The following is a 13,701-nucleotide window of genomic DNA, read 5'->3' as shown; positions in this document are numbered from 1 at the left end:
GGGGGTCAGCACACTGTTCAAGTAATCACAAACATGATGAGCGTTGAGTGGAGGAAAAAGTAGAGCTGTAAGAAAAGTATATGGGAAAGCAATGTGGAGAACTACTGACATTACAGGTGTGAAAAAAGGGAGCTAATGATTTTCTTTGCTGTGAGGTTGCATCAGTCTGTTAAGGGCCCAGATCCTGGGGTTTGGTGCAGGGATGCCAGTTCGTGGTTGCTGTGAAGGAGATAGAGAGATGAACTTTGTACAGTGTGGGAGAGTAAAGGGGTAAAAAGTTAGAAAATTTAACCAATGTTTTCACACAGGTGAATTGTCTATTTTAATGCCTGTCTAAATACTGGATGATTATTAGGCTGCCTTTTTTCTTACTTTCAGTGAATGTTGGTTAAGTAACTGTTTAAAAGTATAAGACTTTTTGTTTTTCATTTATTTTAGATATGTGAATGGCCATGCAAAAAAGCATTATGAAGATGCACAGATTCCTATGACCAATCATAAGAAAACAGAAAAACAAGACAAAGTTCAGCATACTGTGTGTATGGATTGCAGTAGTTACAGTACATACTGGTAAGGGTTTAAATGCTGTAATTTGAAAACTTTTACATACTAGAAGGTGAAAACTGTAGACTACTGTGAAACATTTTTCACACATTTTTGAGCACTTCATCTCTTGATTTCCATACCTGGCTGTTTAAAAACAGCTATGAAATAACCCTCTGCTTCTGCTGCTGCACGTGTATTGTAGCACTGATTGTGACTAAACTCCTGCATTTCAAGTGACTTTAGCAGAAACGTTTTGAAATAAATGCTATTTATGTGGTTTGGAGATGCTTCTCTTTGCTTTGGGGTACGTTGAAAATCTAACCTTTTAATTGCACAAGCTGCTGTTTGTAGTTACTCCTTCCATCAAATCGGTGAGCCTTTCATATATCCTTTATTTGACAGAATATCAGAAAGTAAAGTAGTACACTATAGTTCTTGCCCAAGAGGTGTGTATGTGTGTGTTTTGTTTGTGTTTTTTTCCCAATACTCATTTTTTTTCTTCACTCTGAAAGAAAGGCTTCTTTCTTTTGGAGATTTGGTACAGCCTGTATGAGTTTGGAAAAAGGATGGATCCTGTTGGGAAGCAGCATCAACTCTGTGGCAAGATTAAGTAGCAGCATCACAGAAGTGATTCTTTTCACAGAAGAATGGTCTGGGCTGATTTATTCTATCAGTTTCTTAGAATGAGATATGAGCACTGTTTAGGGAGATTTAATAGTTATGTTGTTAATGTTGGGTTCCCCATCTTCCTTGTTCCTCAGAGAGCAAAGACTGAAAGTTACTGAAAGCAATGCTGTGTGTTCAGCATCTTCCACCCTCTTCACCCCCAAGCAAAACTGTTGATAGCTGCTTCCCCGTTTCCTCTTAACTTCACGGTGTCCCATGTATGTTGTTACTTGTGCGGTGCGGCAGTGCAGGATTTGAGCAGTGCAAATCTCGGGGAAATCTGTGTTACTGTCTTGTGAGATTACTGAGTATACAGCTCCACTGATGTTCAAATAATTGGGTATCTTTTGTGTACTTCATCACGGTTTGCTGAGGTTTGGGTATCTAGTTTTATGAGGAATACTTCTGTAACAATATTTTTATCCCCTGCAAGTAAAATCACAGTTAAGTGGTCTCACCTGAAGAAATTTTGTTTGGAGCAACTCAAAAATTATTCAGGATGGTACGTGCAGCTGTACGGATGTTAAACATAGAAGAAAGGTTTGAGTAGCTTTGTGATGTGTGGGGATTTTGCTTCTGTTTAGATATCATTTAAATGACCAGCATTTTTATCTGCTTCTATGTGAACACATTAGAAAACACAACATTTTTCTAAGTGATACATATGCAGAGGTTATCAGCATTGGAACAGTTGTGGGAAGCTAATTCCACTTTCCTGATTAATGCAGTTGATAACTGAGTTCTACATTGTAGCTTTTTCTTTCGTTTGAGGTATGACTTGTCTCCTAGTCACACTGAAGGTAATAACGTGTGGAGGAATTTCAGCAGGGTATTTGAAGTCATGATTATATCTCCATTTATTATGACAAACAGTATGACCAACTTGCTGAGGCTTGATGAGTTATACTACTAGCAAGTCAGAGCACCCTGCTGACCTTATCCCAGACCCAGTAGGGGGATTGTAAAATGGTGACAGCCAAACTGAGGACTATGGGATCTATTACTGAAACAAATTGCTTGTGAGGAGCAGGTAGGCATGCTCTTAAGAAGCTCATTGGTGTTTCACAGCATATTTGTGGTAGCACAGATGAGAAGCAGTTTAACATGTGATGTCTTTTCTGCTGTAATCAAAATGGAAAGATGAGTTGTCTATGGATGAACTGGAACTAATTGTGGAGAGCTTTGCCTTGGGGAGTTCCTGTTGTGTGTCATTCACTAGCAAATTATAACTCCTGTGCTAATGTGAAGCTGAGAAAGTTTCAAAAGCAGTGTATCTTTGCTTTCATTTAGGATATTTCAGTTTTTCCCCACCTGATAATCAGAAAAAGATACCTGGATTTGTTACTGCACCCAATTTTTTCAGTGGAAGTGAGCTTAGATGTGTAAAGATGAAGCAGAAAGCATTCAGACCAACTTCTGCCCCTTTTTTTCAGACAGTACTGTAGGGGCTGCTGTCAAACAGTGCTTACCAGTTAAAGCAAATAGTTGGGTGAATTTGACTCATAGCTAGCTACTGTGGAGACTGAATTTTGAAATTTCATTTGTTAGCTTCTTCAGTGTAGACATGAATGCAGTAGACAGTGCTATGTTTATGCAATATTTCTTTTAAGTGAACTGCTATTTAAAGATCAGTATTTTATGTTAGCAATGTGGGCAACCACAGAAATTTGAAAGTCAAGAAAATGCCATCCTAAGACTTAATTGAATTTTACTTCTGCTGTAAAAATAATGGAGATATTTTGATGCAGTGCTGGCTTTTATATTTTTATTTGCAATTTTGCTTACTGCACAGAGTTAAGTAGAATATTCTTGTTCTATTTTTATCCTATGGATCCCTATTTACTCTGTTACTTAGCTTGCATGATAGTAGCAGTGAACAGGCCTGTATGGGCTCTTTTCAAAGCAGAAGGCATTTAATCCTTTGCTTTTCTTTGGCCATGTCATAAACTTTCATGCAGTCATGAGAGTACAGTCCAGGGTTTGCCTTAGCTATTCTTGTCAGTCCAAGGGGAAGAAATACTATGTGACTTTTGAAGCTACCCTGGTTTATTGAATTTTGTTTCTAGCTCACATACAATCTTGCTGTAAGCCAAAACCAGATCAAGCAGTCTCCTGTAATTGCATTTCAGAGTGAAAGTCTAGGTGTGTATGTTTTCTTTTATGTGATCACAAGCCTTCAACATAGCTTTGAGAGGAAAATGCTTCAGTTCTGGTAGGATGATGGTTGTTTTTTTTTTTTTAATCTGAGGTGAGGTTTTTATTGTATTTGTGAGTTTAGTAATGTTTTGAAAAATACAGGCATGCTTGAGGTATCATTAAGTATTGGGCAACTAGGGGTTTGCTTTCCAGAGGGTTTTCATCTTTCTTCTACATCCTCCTGTTCAACTGTTCAGTCTTGACAGTGAAGAAAGTTGAGAGAATGTTAATCTTTTATTTATTATGAGAACACAACTCTCTTCTTGATTCTTTGGTCACTTTTGAGACAGTAGATGCAATATTGAATATTCAGACTGAGTTATGTTTGAGGCCCTAAGCGCTGAGAAAAACAGACTCCTGAATTCCACTTTTTGGAGTTAATCAGCCTTTCAGTTAGTTCTAAAGTACTAAGCACAAAGAGTTTACAAGAAGTACAAATCTCTTTTCTCTTCAGGCTATTGTACGATGCTTTCTCCTGCTGTGTCAGTGGTGGTTTCTCTGTGCAGAAGTAAAACGATACATGTTAAGAAGCCTGCTTTCAGAAATAGGTTTCCTGAAAGAGGACTCTCTTGCTTTCTTGGTGCTAGTGCACAGACAGTTGGTTAGCACAGAAGAAGAAAGGCTGTTCTGTTTATGTATTTGCATAGTATGTTTCCCGTGTTCATTTAATCCTAGACACAATTTGCAGGTCAGATTTCTGATCCATTAGCCTCCTTGTTATCTCCTAAAGGGACATGCTTGTGCTAATGTCCCGCCCCCCCGCCAAGTGTTTAAGTGCCAAGGAATTAAAAAAAATTCTTTTTTAGTCTTTCGTTTCATGATGATGGTTCTATTTAAAAAACAGATTTACTGTGCTAGCACATGAGCATCCAAAAATGAGATTGCTTTGGACCTTTATTTTGCATTCTGCAGTCAGTGGAAATTAAAGAAGGTAAAAAGCCTTTTATCAAGAGAGTAAAAGTTGAGTTCTTAGTTTACTCATATAAGGTGTTAGCACAACTAAGGAAATTTGGATTTTCATAATTTTTCTTGTAATTCTTCAAATCCAATCAGGGCCTTTAAACATAGCATGAAGTTCTGTAACCTACTGAAACGGCCAGCACTAAGTGTAAGTGTTCCCCAGAGCAGCGCATACCTTCACTGGCTTGCTGCCATTTTAGCAGCAAAGGAGGCCAGAAAAGACCAGGCCTTGGAGGTGGCAGAGGTGCTAAAAATAGAAAGTGTACAGAGGAAAATATTGTGCTAATCCATATAAGGCACCCTCCCCAAAGCATACAATTTGTTCTGTACAATTGCTGTTAAAAGCATATTGTAGAATTGCTGTATGCAAAAAGGTGTATTGTTAATTTGTGATAATCCTGAGGATCACAAACATCTGGTTTGAATGTTAGTTTTGCATATAGGAAGTAATCTCTCAGCAGTTTACTTTTAAGGTGTGTGTGCTTAGCAAATTCTAAGCTATTAAAGCAGAAACTACTTCCTTGGCTGTTTACTTCATTTATCCAAAATAGTGCTGTTATTTCTTGTAGAAGTGCTGAATCCTCAGTGTTGCAAGGGAGGTGGTTTAAAAAACCTGCCTGTTAAAAAGAGAAGAATCATATCTTGTTTTCAAGTGAATCTTAAAATTACTTTTCCACTTGTAAGGACCCTGACATTTAATGATGTATTTGGTTTTATCCCTCCATCTCAGGGAAAGTGCTAACTTGCAATTTTATGTAAAGATGTAACTGGTATGTGAGATCAGACTAAAAATAGGTTAACACGATCTTTAGGGCATGGGAGCAAGTATTTATATCATCTTTCAGCAGTAAGCTGGCATAGAGGCTTTCATTCCCCATTTATAAACGTTAGTAGCTACACAACTAGAGTAGCAATGTAACTGTGCTAGCATACCTGGGGGTGTGGACACGCTTGGTAGTGAGGAGGAGTGGGACTGTGCTGTATCCACTTGCACCATATTTACCTCAGCAAAGCTGGCCTGGGTAGTTTGCTCTGATGGTTGTCCTTGAGGTGTGGTGTCCTGTGAGAGTGGCAAATGCAGGAACACTTCACTAGGTATTGTAGGTGGCTGATAAAGCTGAATAGGACCACTGAAAACAGGGCTGAAAAATAAGCATGTTTACAGACTTCTTCCCCCTCCCAAACTCACCAGGTTTGTGGCAATCTTTAAAAAAATTTAAATAAATAATTTTATTACTGGTAATAGCTATCTTAATAATTTCTAGATCTTGTATAAGTATCCATAACTGCTGTGTTCAGTGTTTGGAAATCATGACAGTCGTATTAATTTATCTTCTCAGAGGCAAAAGTCAACAGAGATCGTGGGCAGACTGGTCTTACAGACTCCTTTCGGTGGCAAGGGCCTTTACTTTCTCAACTCTGTAGTCTCTTCAAGGATTCAGTGTTTGAATTAACGCAAGCAATACTGTTGCCTTTGAACTACCTCACAGATTTATGCAACAAAGAATGTTGTAAATTCCAGTTGTGCCTGAAGTTAATAGCTTCATTAACTTATGAAGCACGGATCTGCTCCAGCAGAGGAGTAATATGAGACGATGAGGATGTATTTCACATTTGAGTCAGTCCTGTGCCAAAGGGAAAGGAGAGAAGGAGCTACAGTTCTGATATTAAACATATCTGAAGTAAGTTAGTTTTCTTCACAGGAAGTGTTCAGTTGCCTGCCAGAATTTGAAGCTGCAATTTGGTGCTTCACAGTAAGCCCAGGGCTGACAAACACTGCTCAGAGCTGTTACCTTTGTGGGGTGTGAGGGAAGGGAAGTTGTGACAAGTCTCTGCTCCCTTTTTGTCACGGTGCTCTCAAAAGAGCTGGTGCAAGTGGTGTTAAGTCTTTTCTTGCCTTCCTGTTTCTCATGCCAGAATACAGGTTATCTAGCTCTTGGCTAACCCTGCAGGAGTACTGTGAAACGTCATCTGCAGCTCCTGTGCGCAGCAGCAAGGCTGCCGCTCCCGACTGCCTCCTTTGAGAGACGCAGCATTCGTGGTTTACCAATGTGCAGGTGTGGATTCTGCAGGGCTCGGCTTCCTTACTGACTGCAGCGTTTCTGGTTCTTGGTTTGGAGGGATTTTTGTCCTTCCTTCCCCTCCCCTTTCTGCTACCCCACCCCTATGTACAGGCATTGTCTTTCCTTCACAAATGAAAGAAAGAGCATGAATAAGAACGGTCCACATCACTTTGGGACTTCTATTCCCTCTTTTTGTGAGGGTTTTAAAACACAGCAAAGCAGCAGAAGTAAATGCTGTCTTGTAACAGTTTTCTTTGCTACTCTCTCATGTCTTCAAATCGACATGTGCACTGGGGATTTACATGTACTCAGGAAAATAGTGGAATAAGGTGTGGGGTTTTTTCAGCATTCCATGAAAGACACCCCCCACCCCCCACCCCCCCCCCCGTTAGAAGTGGTCTGTAACCTTTGCCTTTGTGCACTGTATGAGGTGTTACGAGCCTACAGTCTGAATATTAAATCATGGTGAACATCTTTGCTTCTTGGGAAATGTGAGATTTTTGTAGAGTGTTATAGGATTGTAGACTTTTGTAACACTGCTTCTGCTGAGAGGACATTTTGGTTTGGCTTCACTTTACATTTGCTTTGAGGCACTGCGAGGATCAGCTTCTCTCTTCTTCAGCTCAGTTACTCTTGCACACTGTCCTGAAAAAGCTCAAAATACTAGCTTAAGTTTTCTGTATATATAAAAACTATATGAGAGATTGAGTTGGTATTTGTGCTTAAAGCACGAGGTGCGAGTTGCTCCAGACTTCTGGTGTGACTTTGGACAAATTGTGTAATCTCTTAGTTCGTTTTCACTGGTCTTTTTAGTAGCAGAAACTTTTACGTTGTGTGTGTATCTGTTCAGCATCTCAGAGGGTTTTAATGATGGCTTTACACTGATTTTGCTATACATTAATAAAACCTTTGTATTCTGTTTACCTGATGTCAGTTATCTTTTCTGGTAAATCTTCTATGGATTGTCTACTAATACTGCCTTTGGTCACACTGTATGTTTGAATTTTTGTTGAACTGAAATTCTGCATTGGGACAAGCAGTACATTGTGCTTTTGGCTTCTAATAAAGAACTGAACTAGAAGAAAAAACATGTAATAAGATAGTGCCTGTACCTTCCCTAGCTATAGGGTAGTTTTCAGAGGGAACCAAGCTCAGTATACAGGTGTTGTGCTCCCCTGTTCCCCTTGTAATCTTCCACTGAATCACTTCAGTGCTTCCCACACGTAGACTTGCATGGCTGTACTTCATTGAAATCCTTTGCACATTCTGATAAATGTTTTTCTTGCAGTTATCGCTGTGATGATTTTGTAGTCAATGATACCAAGCTGGGCCTGGTACAGAAGGTCAGAGAGCACCTTCAGAACTTGGAAAAGTAAGTAGTTTGTTTACATCCAGAGAGCTTTGGGTGGACTTTTAATATTGCATCATTTAAGTGGTATTTCTTGTTCATATGTATATACATATTTAATATATATATTGTGGTCCTTGTACGTGTGTGATACCGTGTACGTTTAGATACCTTTTTCATCACTGAGAAGCAGAGGTGCAGAATGAATGGATTTGACTGATCTTGTATGTTTTGTTTCTTATACAGTGAATCCTGTAGAAGCAGTGTATGGTGATACAGGAATTTAGATACCGATTAACTTTCTTGCTACCTAGCCAATAATTACTGTCTTTTTGCATACAAATGAAAGAGAATTTCCGTAAGAGAATCATAGTTTTGTCAAAACCAGAATGTTTCTGGAGTAGAGAAATGCAGGTGGAAGTAGTCTTCATATTAATTGCATGGTTTGGTTTCCAGACGAAAAGATTAAGAAGGCTTATGAACTTGGAATTGTACAGAAGAGACATGTTTTTCCTCTGCCTTTATCTGGCACTGTTCCACTGAAAAGTAGATAACACAGTCTTTGTGATGCAGATGCTGTGGCCAGTGCTAGATAGCAAATAGACTTCTCACAGTTTGCCTGGAAATCTTACCTATTGTGAAGTAGAAGCACGTTTACATACAGTGCTTCCAAATACATTTGAATGACCCAGAGTTCAAACAGGGCTCTTGCTGAGACATTGCTGTGATTTTTGGGAAGGCCCTGGATCCTCCCCGAGTTAAGTGTGTCACTCTGTAGGTAATATTAACATTTTCATTCTCTTCCTATCTCTTTTTGATGGGCTTCTCAGGTATGTAGTGAGATGTAAAGATGTTTAAGCGTAATGAGAAGTGCACAGTAGTATTTTGGAAATGTCTAGGAGATGTTACTCTTTGGGAGGTAAATAATACCATGGAGGCTTCTGTTGTGTGTAATGACAGGTTTTGAATGTTGGGAGGATTTCATAATTCAAAAATGAAAAAAAAAAAAAAACCAAAACCAAACAACAAACAAAAGACCCTACCTAAAATCTGGAATGAATTAGGATTTTGCTGTTGGATTAGAGAGAGGTCATAAACTGGTAGAATTGAGGGGCCAGTAATTTCCAGTGATGTGGAAAAGAATAACTAATTGTTCTTGCAACTTTGTATTACACAAATGTTATAACCTCATGTATTTTTATTTACGTAGAGGTCAACTATTCTCTCGAGTGCTATGATTTTTGGTAACTTTACTTTGTCCTGATTTTTTGAAGTTGTCTTTCTAAAGGCTTAGATGATTTCTCTTACAGAAGAATTTTATGGCGAATTCTGTATTGAGTATTCCTTTGAATAAGGAAAAAGATCGATATGTTAGATGAAAAGTACCCTGCTAATAAGGCCACTCTTCAACATGCATACTGTAGCATGCATAACTTAATGCAATTAACTTGGACATTAGTGTAGTGTTGAAAATAGGATGTGCATCTGTACTCTGAGGGAGGTGCAGTCTGTTTTAAGACATGGAAAAGTGTATGTTGCAATTGGGAAGCTCTTTGCTCTCTTAATGACAACCGAGCAGATGTAACCACCGTGGTAAACATTAGGATGATTACCTGTTGTCCAATTCATGCGATATTTTATTTTTAGAGTAAGTAACCTCTTTTAATTACTTTCCAACAGTTCAGCCTTTACATCAGACAGACATAGGAAAAGAAAACTATTGGAAAACTCATCTCTGAACAGCAAGTTATTAAAAGTAAATGTAAGTATGATGGTACAGTAAGTTTATGGGGGGGTTTTCTAAACCTGTTGAGTCTTACAGTTGGCCTAGACTTGAAATAGTTACAAGCAGTTACCCAAATTTTGCTTGGTGCACTTTGTCTTTCTCATCTCCTGACCACACACCTGGAAGAGCCCCTTCTCACAAAAGTGTTTGATATTCTGCCGCGTTTCTGTTGAGCTAGACTTTGAGCTTCCCTGTGCTTAAGAAGGGTTTCTTGTCAAGATGGAGCTTCAGGGCAGTTTGAGCTTGGTGGGATCAGCGAAGTTGGAAGGAGCTAGTATCTGTTGGGATTGAAACATGGGTAGACATAAGCCTTTTTTTTTCCTGAGCAGACAAAGGGTATCTTTTGGTGTGGTGTGGTTTTTTTTTTTTTTTTTCCTTAACAGTGCAGAAGGCAAAGAAGCAGGTGCACTGTTTTTTTTTGTAGGGGTATAAAAGTAATTGTTAGGAAAAAGTAAAAAATTTTAACATTTTTAGAAGAGCGTAGTAAAACTTGCTTTCAAAAGGAACTGTGAACTATTCTGAAAGCTTTTCTCACTCTCATCTTCCTGCTCTTTTAACTTCACATCTGCAGAACAGCACCCAGGAGAGGATGATCCAAGCCCTTGCTAGACAGCTGAAGGGCTGCATAGTTTCTTCCAGTCAAAGAATGCCCCAAACCAAATGTCTCTGTTTTCCACAGTTTGGGTTGAGGGAGTTTCTAATCTGCATAATTTCTCCCAGATTTTAGGGAGGGAGAGGTAGTTACTAACCCAGCTGTATGTAATTGCTTCATTTTCACCCTCAGCCAGAAGGTGTGGTGGAGCAGGGCTGTTCCTCCTTGGACCCTGGGGCTGCAGGACAGCAGTGTAGTCAAAGGGAGCTAAAGAACAGCTACCTGATTATGAAGAGAAGTAGTTCTTGAGTATGAATGGAAATAAGAGGGTGGGAGCAAAGCAGTCGCTGTTTTGCAAAGTCTGTAGGGGTTTAGTTACTTCAAAAATGCACTACCTACAGTCAATTTAGGGTCCTCTGAATGTGATGTGTATGCTTCCTGTACTGTCCCAATCCTGGGGTGATTGAGGAAGCCTGGGAGAAATAGTGGGGATTTTTTTTGCTATGGCAACACACCGCATCATTGTCTGGAAAACTCAAAGCTGGTAAAAACCAGAAAGAAGATTCTAGGCAACATTTAGATACAGAGAAGATGGAAATAGAAAGCATTAGTTTAATGCTGCTTTTATTCTTCTTAGTCTGTGCTGATTTCCCAGTTTTATTAATACTTGATTATTGCCCATGGCAACAGATGATCTTTTTATTGTTGGCACATTGGATCCTTATCTAGAAAAGACAGGGCACTGCTGTTTGCAGTAATACCGAGCTGTGTCACCCCAGGCAAGAGTGTGAGAAAAGAATACGCTAAGGGAACCGTGGTGTTTGTACTTAAAAGTTTTCCTCCTTTATTGGAAAACAGGTCTCTCTTTAAACAATTCTGACTGAATGGGTAAATTGCTTATGTAAATAATACTTTTTTTTTAACAACATATACACAAATATCTACTGTCATTAGTTCTTCACCAGAGATTATGTTTGTGGTAGATTTGGGGAGGAAAAAAAGTTTTATTGGAACTTTGAATATATATTTGGTAACCTGCATTTGCATGCAGTCTTTGGTATCAAGTAATATGCTCATTTCGAGATACTACTACTAAAAGATAGTCTAGCTTTTAAATTCTGTTAGAATAGTGAAGAATGCCCCAAAATTTGATGAACTTCCAATGTGGTACTTTGTAGACAATGGAATGTGTCTGAGTGTTTTGGATTCTAGAAATCATAAATGCAACACTGTCCACGTTTCTCTTCCTTCTCCTCCCAGCCCACCCTGAAGATTCTGGCAAAAAAGCAAGCTCATCTGTGGGTAACAGTGCTCTAACCTGTTGAAACTTGTAGGCTGTAAATGGTGTATATTTTGCTTCTCTTTATTCAACACATTGCTTTTTGTTGCACAGTCTAAATTGACTGTTTCTTTCCCAAATAAAAGCTGTTGTCTGTCTTTCAAAAACACTCCTGGCTACCACAAGACCCCACCCAGACAGCAGGCTAATGCTGGTGACTTAAAAACAACCTGCAGGCTGCCACACTGCATATTAGACATGGGACTAGATGGATAAGGATTGGTATTTTCATTTTTCAAAGTCACTTTAGGGAAACTGCTGTCCAGTTCTCACCGAACACTATCGGAGTGTGAATATTTAACGTACATACACACAAGTACTTTGCAGTAAAAGCCTGTGATTACCTCCATGTTGTCCTATTTTAGATCTATTCGCACAGGAAAAGATGTAGTATAGTTTTCTGTTGACAGGAATGAGTAAGAAACAGGTTTTGTGTCAAGACGTAGGTTCAAGGCAGTTAGAGCTGGTGAGGTTGCTTTGGCTTTGAAACTGCGCTTTCCAAGCAGTGTAGCTTATTGTTTAAATCTGTGCTGATATAACAGTAACAGCTCTGTGGGGAGAAAGTGGGGAGCAATGATAAGTCTTTAACTGAACCATTCTCATTTTCAGGGAAGCACCACTGCCCTTTGTGCCACAGGTCTTCGGAACCTGGGGAATACGTGTTTCATGAATGCAATCCTTCAGTCGCTCAGGTACCTCTGAAGCTTCCCCCGTGCCTCTGTGAGAGTGGTGGTGTGCTGTAGCGTTAGGCAAGTGAATGTGGCAAGTTACCACCGTACGAAAGTGTACCTGGATTTGCAGGAAGGGGTGTGTGCAGGTACCATACGGTTGCGTTTCGCAGTGTGAGGGACTCCTGTGGCGCAGCGTTCCAGAGGAAGCCTGCCGTGTCCTCAGCAGAAAAGGAGACTGCCCTTTCGTTGCTGAGGCTGTTGAAATGCTGCTGCTTATGGTCGGTGGGAAAGCAGAGACGGTGCTTTGAGGGAAGGGGGCTCTTGGAAGCGGGTGGGAGAAGTTTCTGCAGTGCTGAGGTGTTAGACTTCATTTCATTGCTGCCAAGACTGCCGCTGCTCTGTAATTGTCCTTTGGCATTTCTGAATTCGCCTACTTCACTGGGAGACTACTGAGTCAGGCTATAGCGGCACTAATCGGTCTCCATTTTCTTTTCCATCATTGGGGATTCACTGGCAGGCGTTGAGGCACATGCTGCTTATGTTCCCTCATGGGGACTGGGGTAGCAGAGGCCAGGATTGAGAGGTGGTGGTAGGCACGGAGTTAACCTCCTCAGCAGCTGCAGTCTGCTTTGTTAGGGAATGCCTTCTGATACCTCAGTCTGTCATGGTAGCTCTTAGGCAAAGCAGAGCCAAAATGTCATTATTTCAGATAGTTGGGACCAGGATGGTATTTACAGATCTGCTCAGTCACTTACAGAAGATGAGTATTTGCTACAGTATTTCTTGTAGCTTGAACTGTGGGTGATTGCAGCCTTCTATCACCACATGAAGTTGCGTTTATGCATTTCAAAGAAAAGGCTCCAGAATATGTAATATTGCCTTTATTCTCTGCCTTTTAAGGACTTCATTAATTTTCCCTTTTTCCATAGTAACATTCAACAGTTTTGCTGTTACTTCAAAGAGTTGCCTGCTGTGGAGCTGAGGAATGGGAAGACGGCAGGCAGGCGAACTTACCATACCAGGAGCCAGGGGGATAACAATGTGTAAGCTGCATGTCCTGTGTTAGCACTGAACTTTACAGAAAACAGCAAATGCTTGGGTAGTAGAGCCACTCTAGGCTTTCACTGTTGTAGAGTCATAGAAAAGTTGATTCATGGGGGGACACGGAGTCATAGAAAAATAATTGTCTGTGCAAAAGAAACTTCTATCGCTGGCAGTTTGTTAATATAGGTCTGGTGCTGCGGGGGAAGCGGTCATATACATCAGAAAGTACTGGAGTGTAACTGTGTTTAAAGTAAGGTTAAGAAGTGCTAGTTATATGTACTCCAGACATGACGTTACTTAATTCCAGCTAATATATAGTAATAGGAATGAGGCTGCAAGTGAACATTCTACCAAAAAGAAATTTAAAAAAAAATTAACCAATTCACAATCTGTAGCTTGTTTGAGCCAGCGTTAAAGGGATGATGTTAGCAGAGTCTACAGTAAAATGGCAAAAGGTGGATAGACTTCCAGGTGAGTCTTCAACGGTGAA

The 13,701-nt window shown here is 39.9% G+C and overlaps 1 protein-coding gene across 5 annotated transcripts in view; it reads left to right on the top strand.

Moving 5' to 3' along the window:
* The window catches only part of USP3 (ubiquitin specific peptidase 3), a 102,586-nt gene that overhangs the window by 75,137 nt on the left and 13,748 nt on the right, over positions 1–13,701 (top strand). For all 5 annotated transcript variants that reach the window (XM_074837980.1, XM_074837977.1, XM_074837978.1 and 2 more), the window contains 5 exons: positions 439–570; positions 7,720–7,803; positions 9,460–9,541; positions 12,106–12,188; positions 13,097–13,210. In XM_074837980.1, coding sequence (XP_074694081.1) covers positions 488–570; positions 7,720–7,803; positions 9,460–9,541; positions 12,106–12,188; positions 13,097–13,210 — 446 coding nt within the window. In that variant the 5' untranslated portion in view covers positions 439–487. The remainder of the gene's footprint in view (positions 1–438; positions 571–7,719; positions 7,804–9,459; positions 9,542–12,105; positions 12,189–13,096; positions 13,211–13,701) is intronic.

The sequence above is a fragment of the Strix aluco genome, chromosome 12 (genome assembly GCF_031877795.1).
Source record: "Strix aluco isolate bStrAlu1 chromosome 12, bStrAlu1.hap1, whole genome shotgun sequence".
Taxonomy (NCBI): Eukaryota; Metazoa; Chordata; class Aves; order Strigiformes; family Strigidae; genus Strix; species Strix aluco.
The sequence above is the reverse complement of the archived record's forward strand: the minus strand, read 5'-3'. Positions and strand labels throughout refer to the sequence as shown.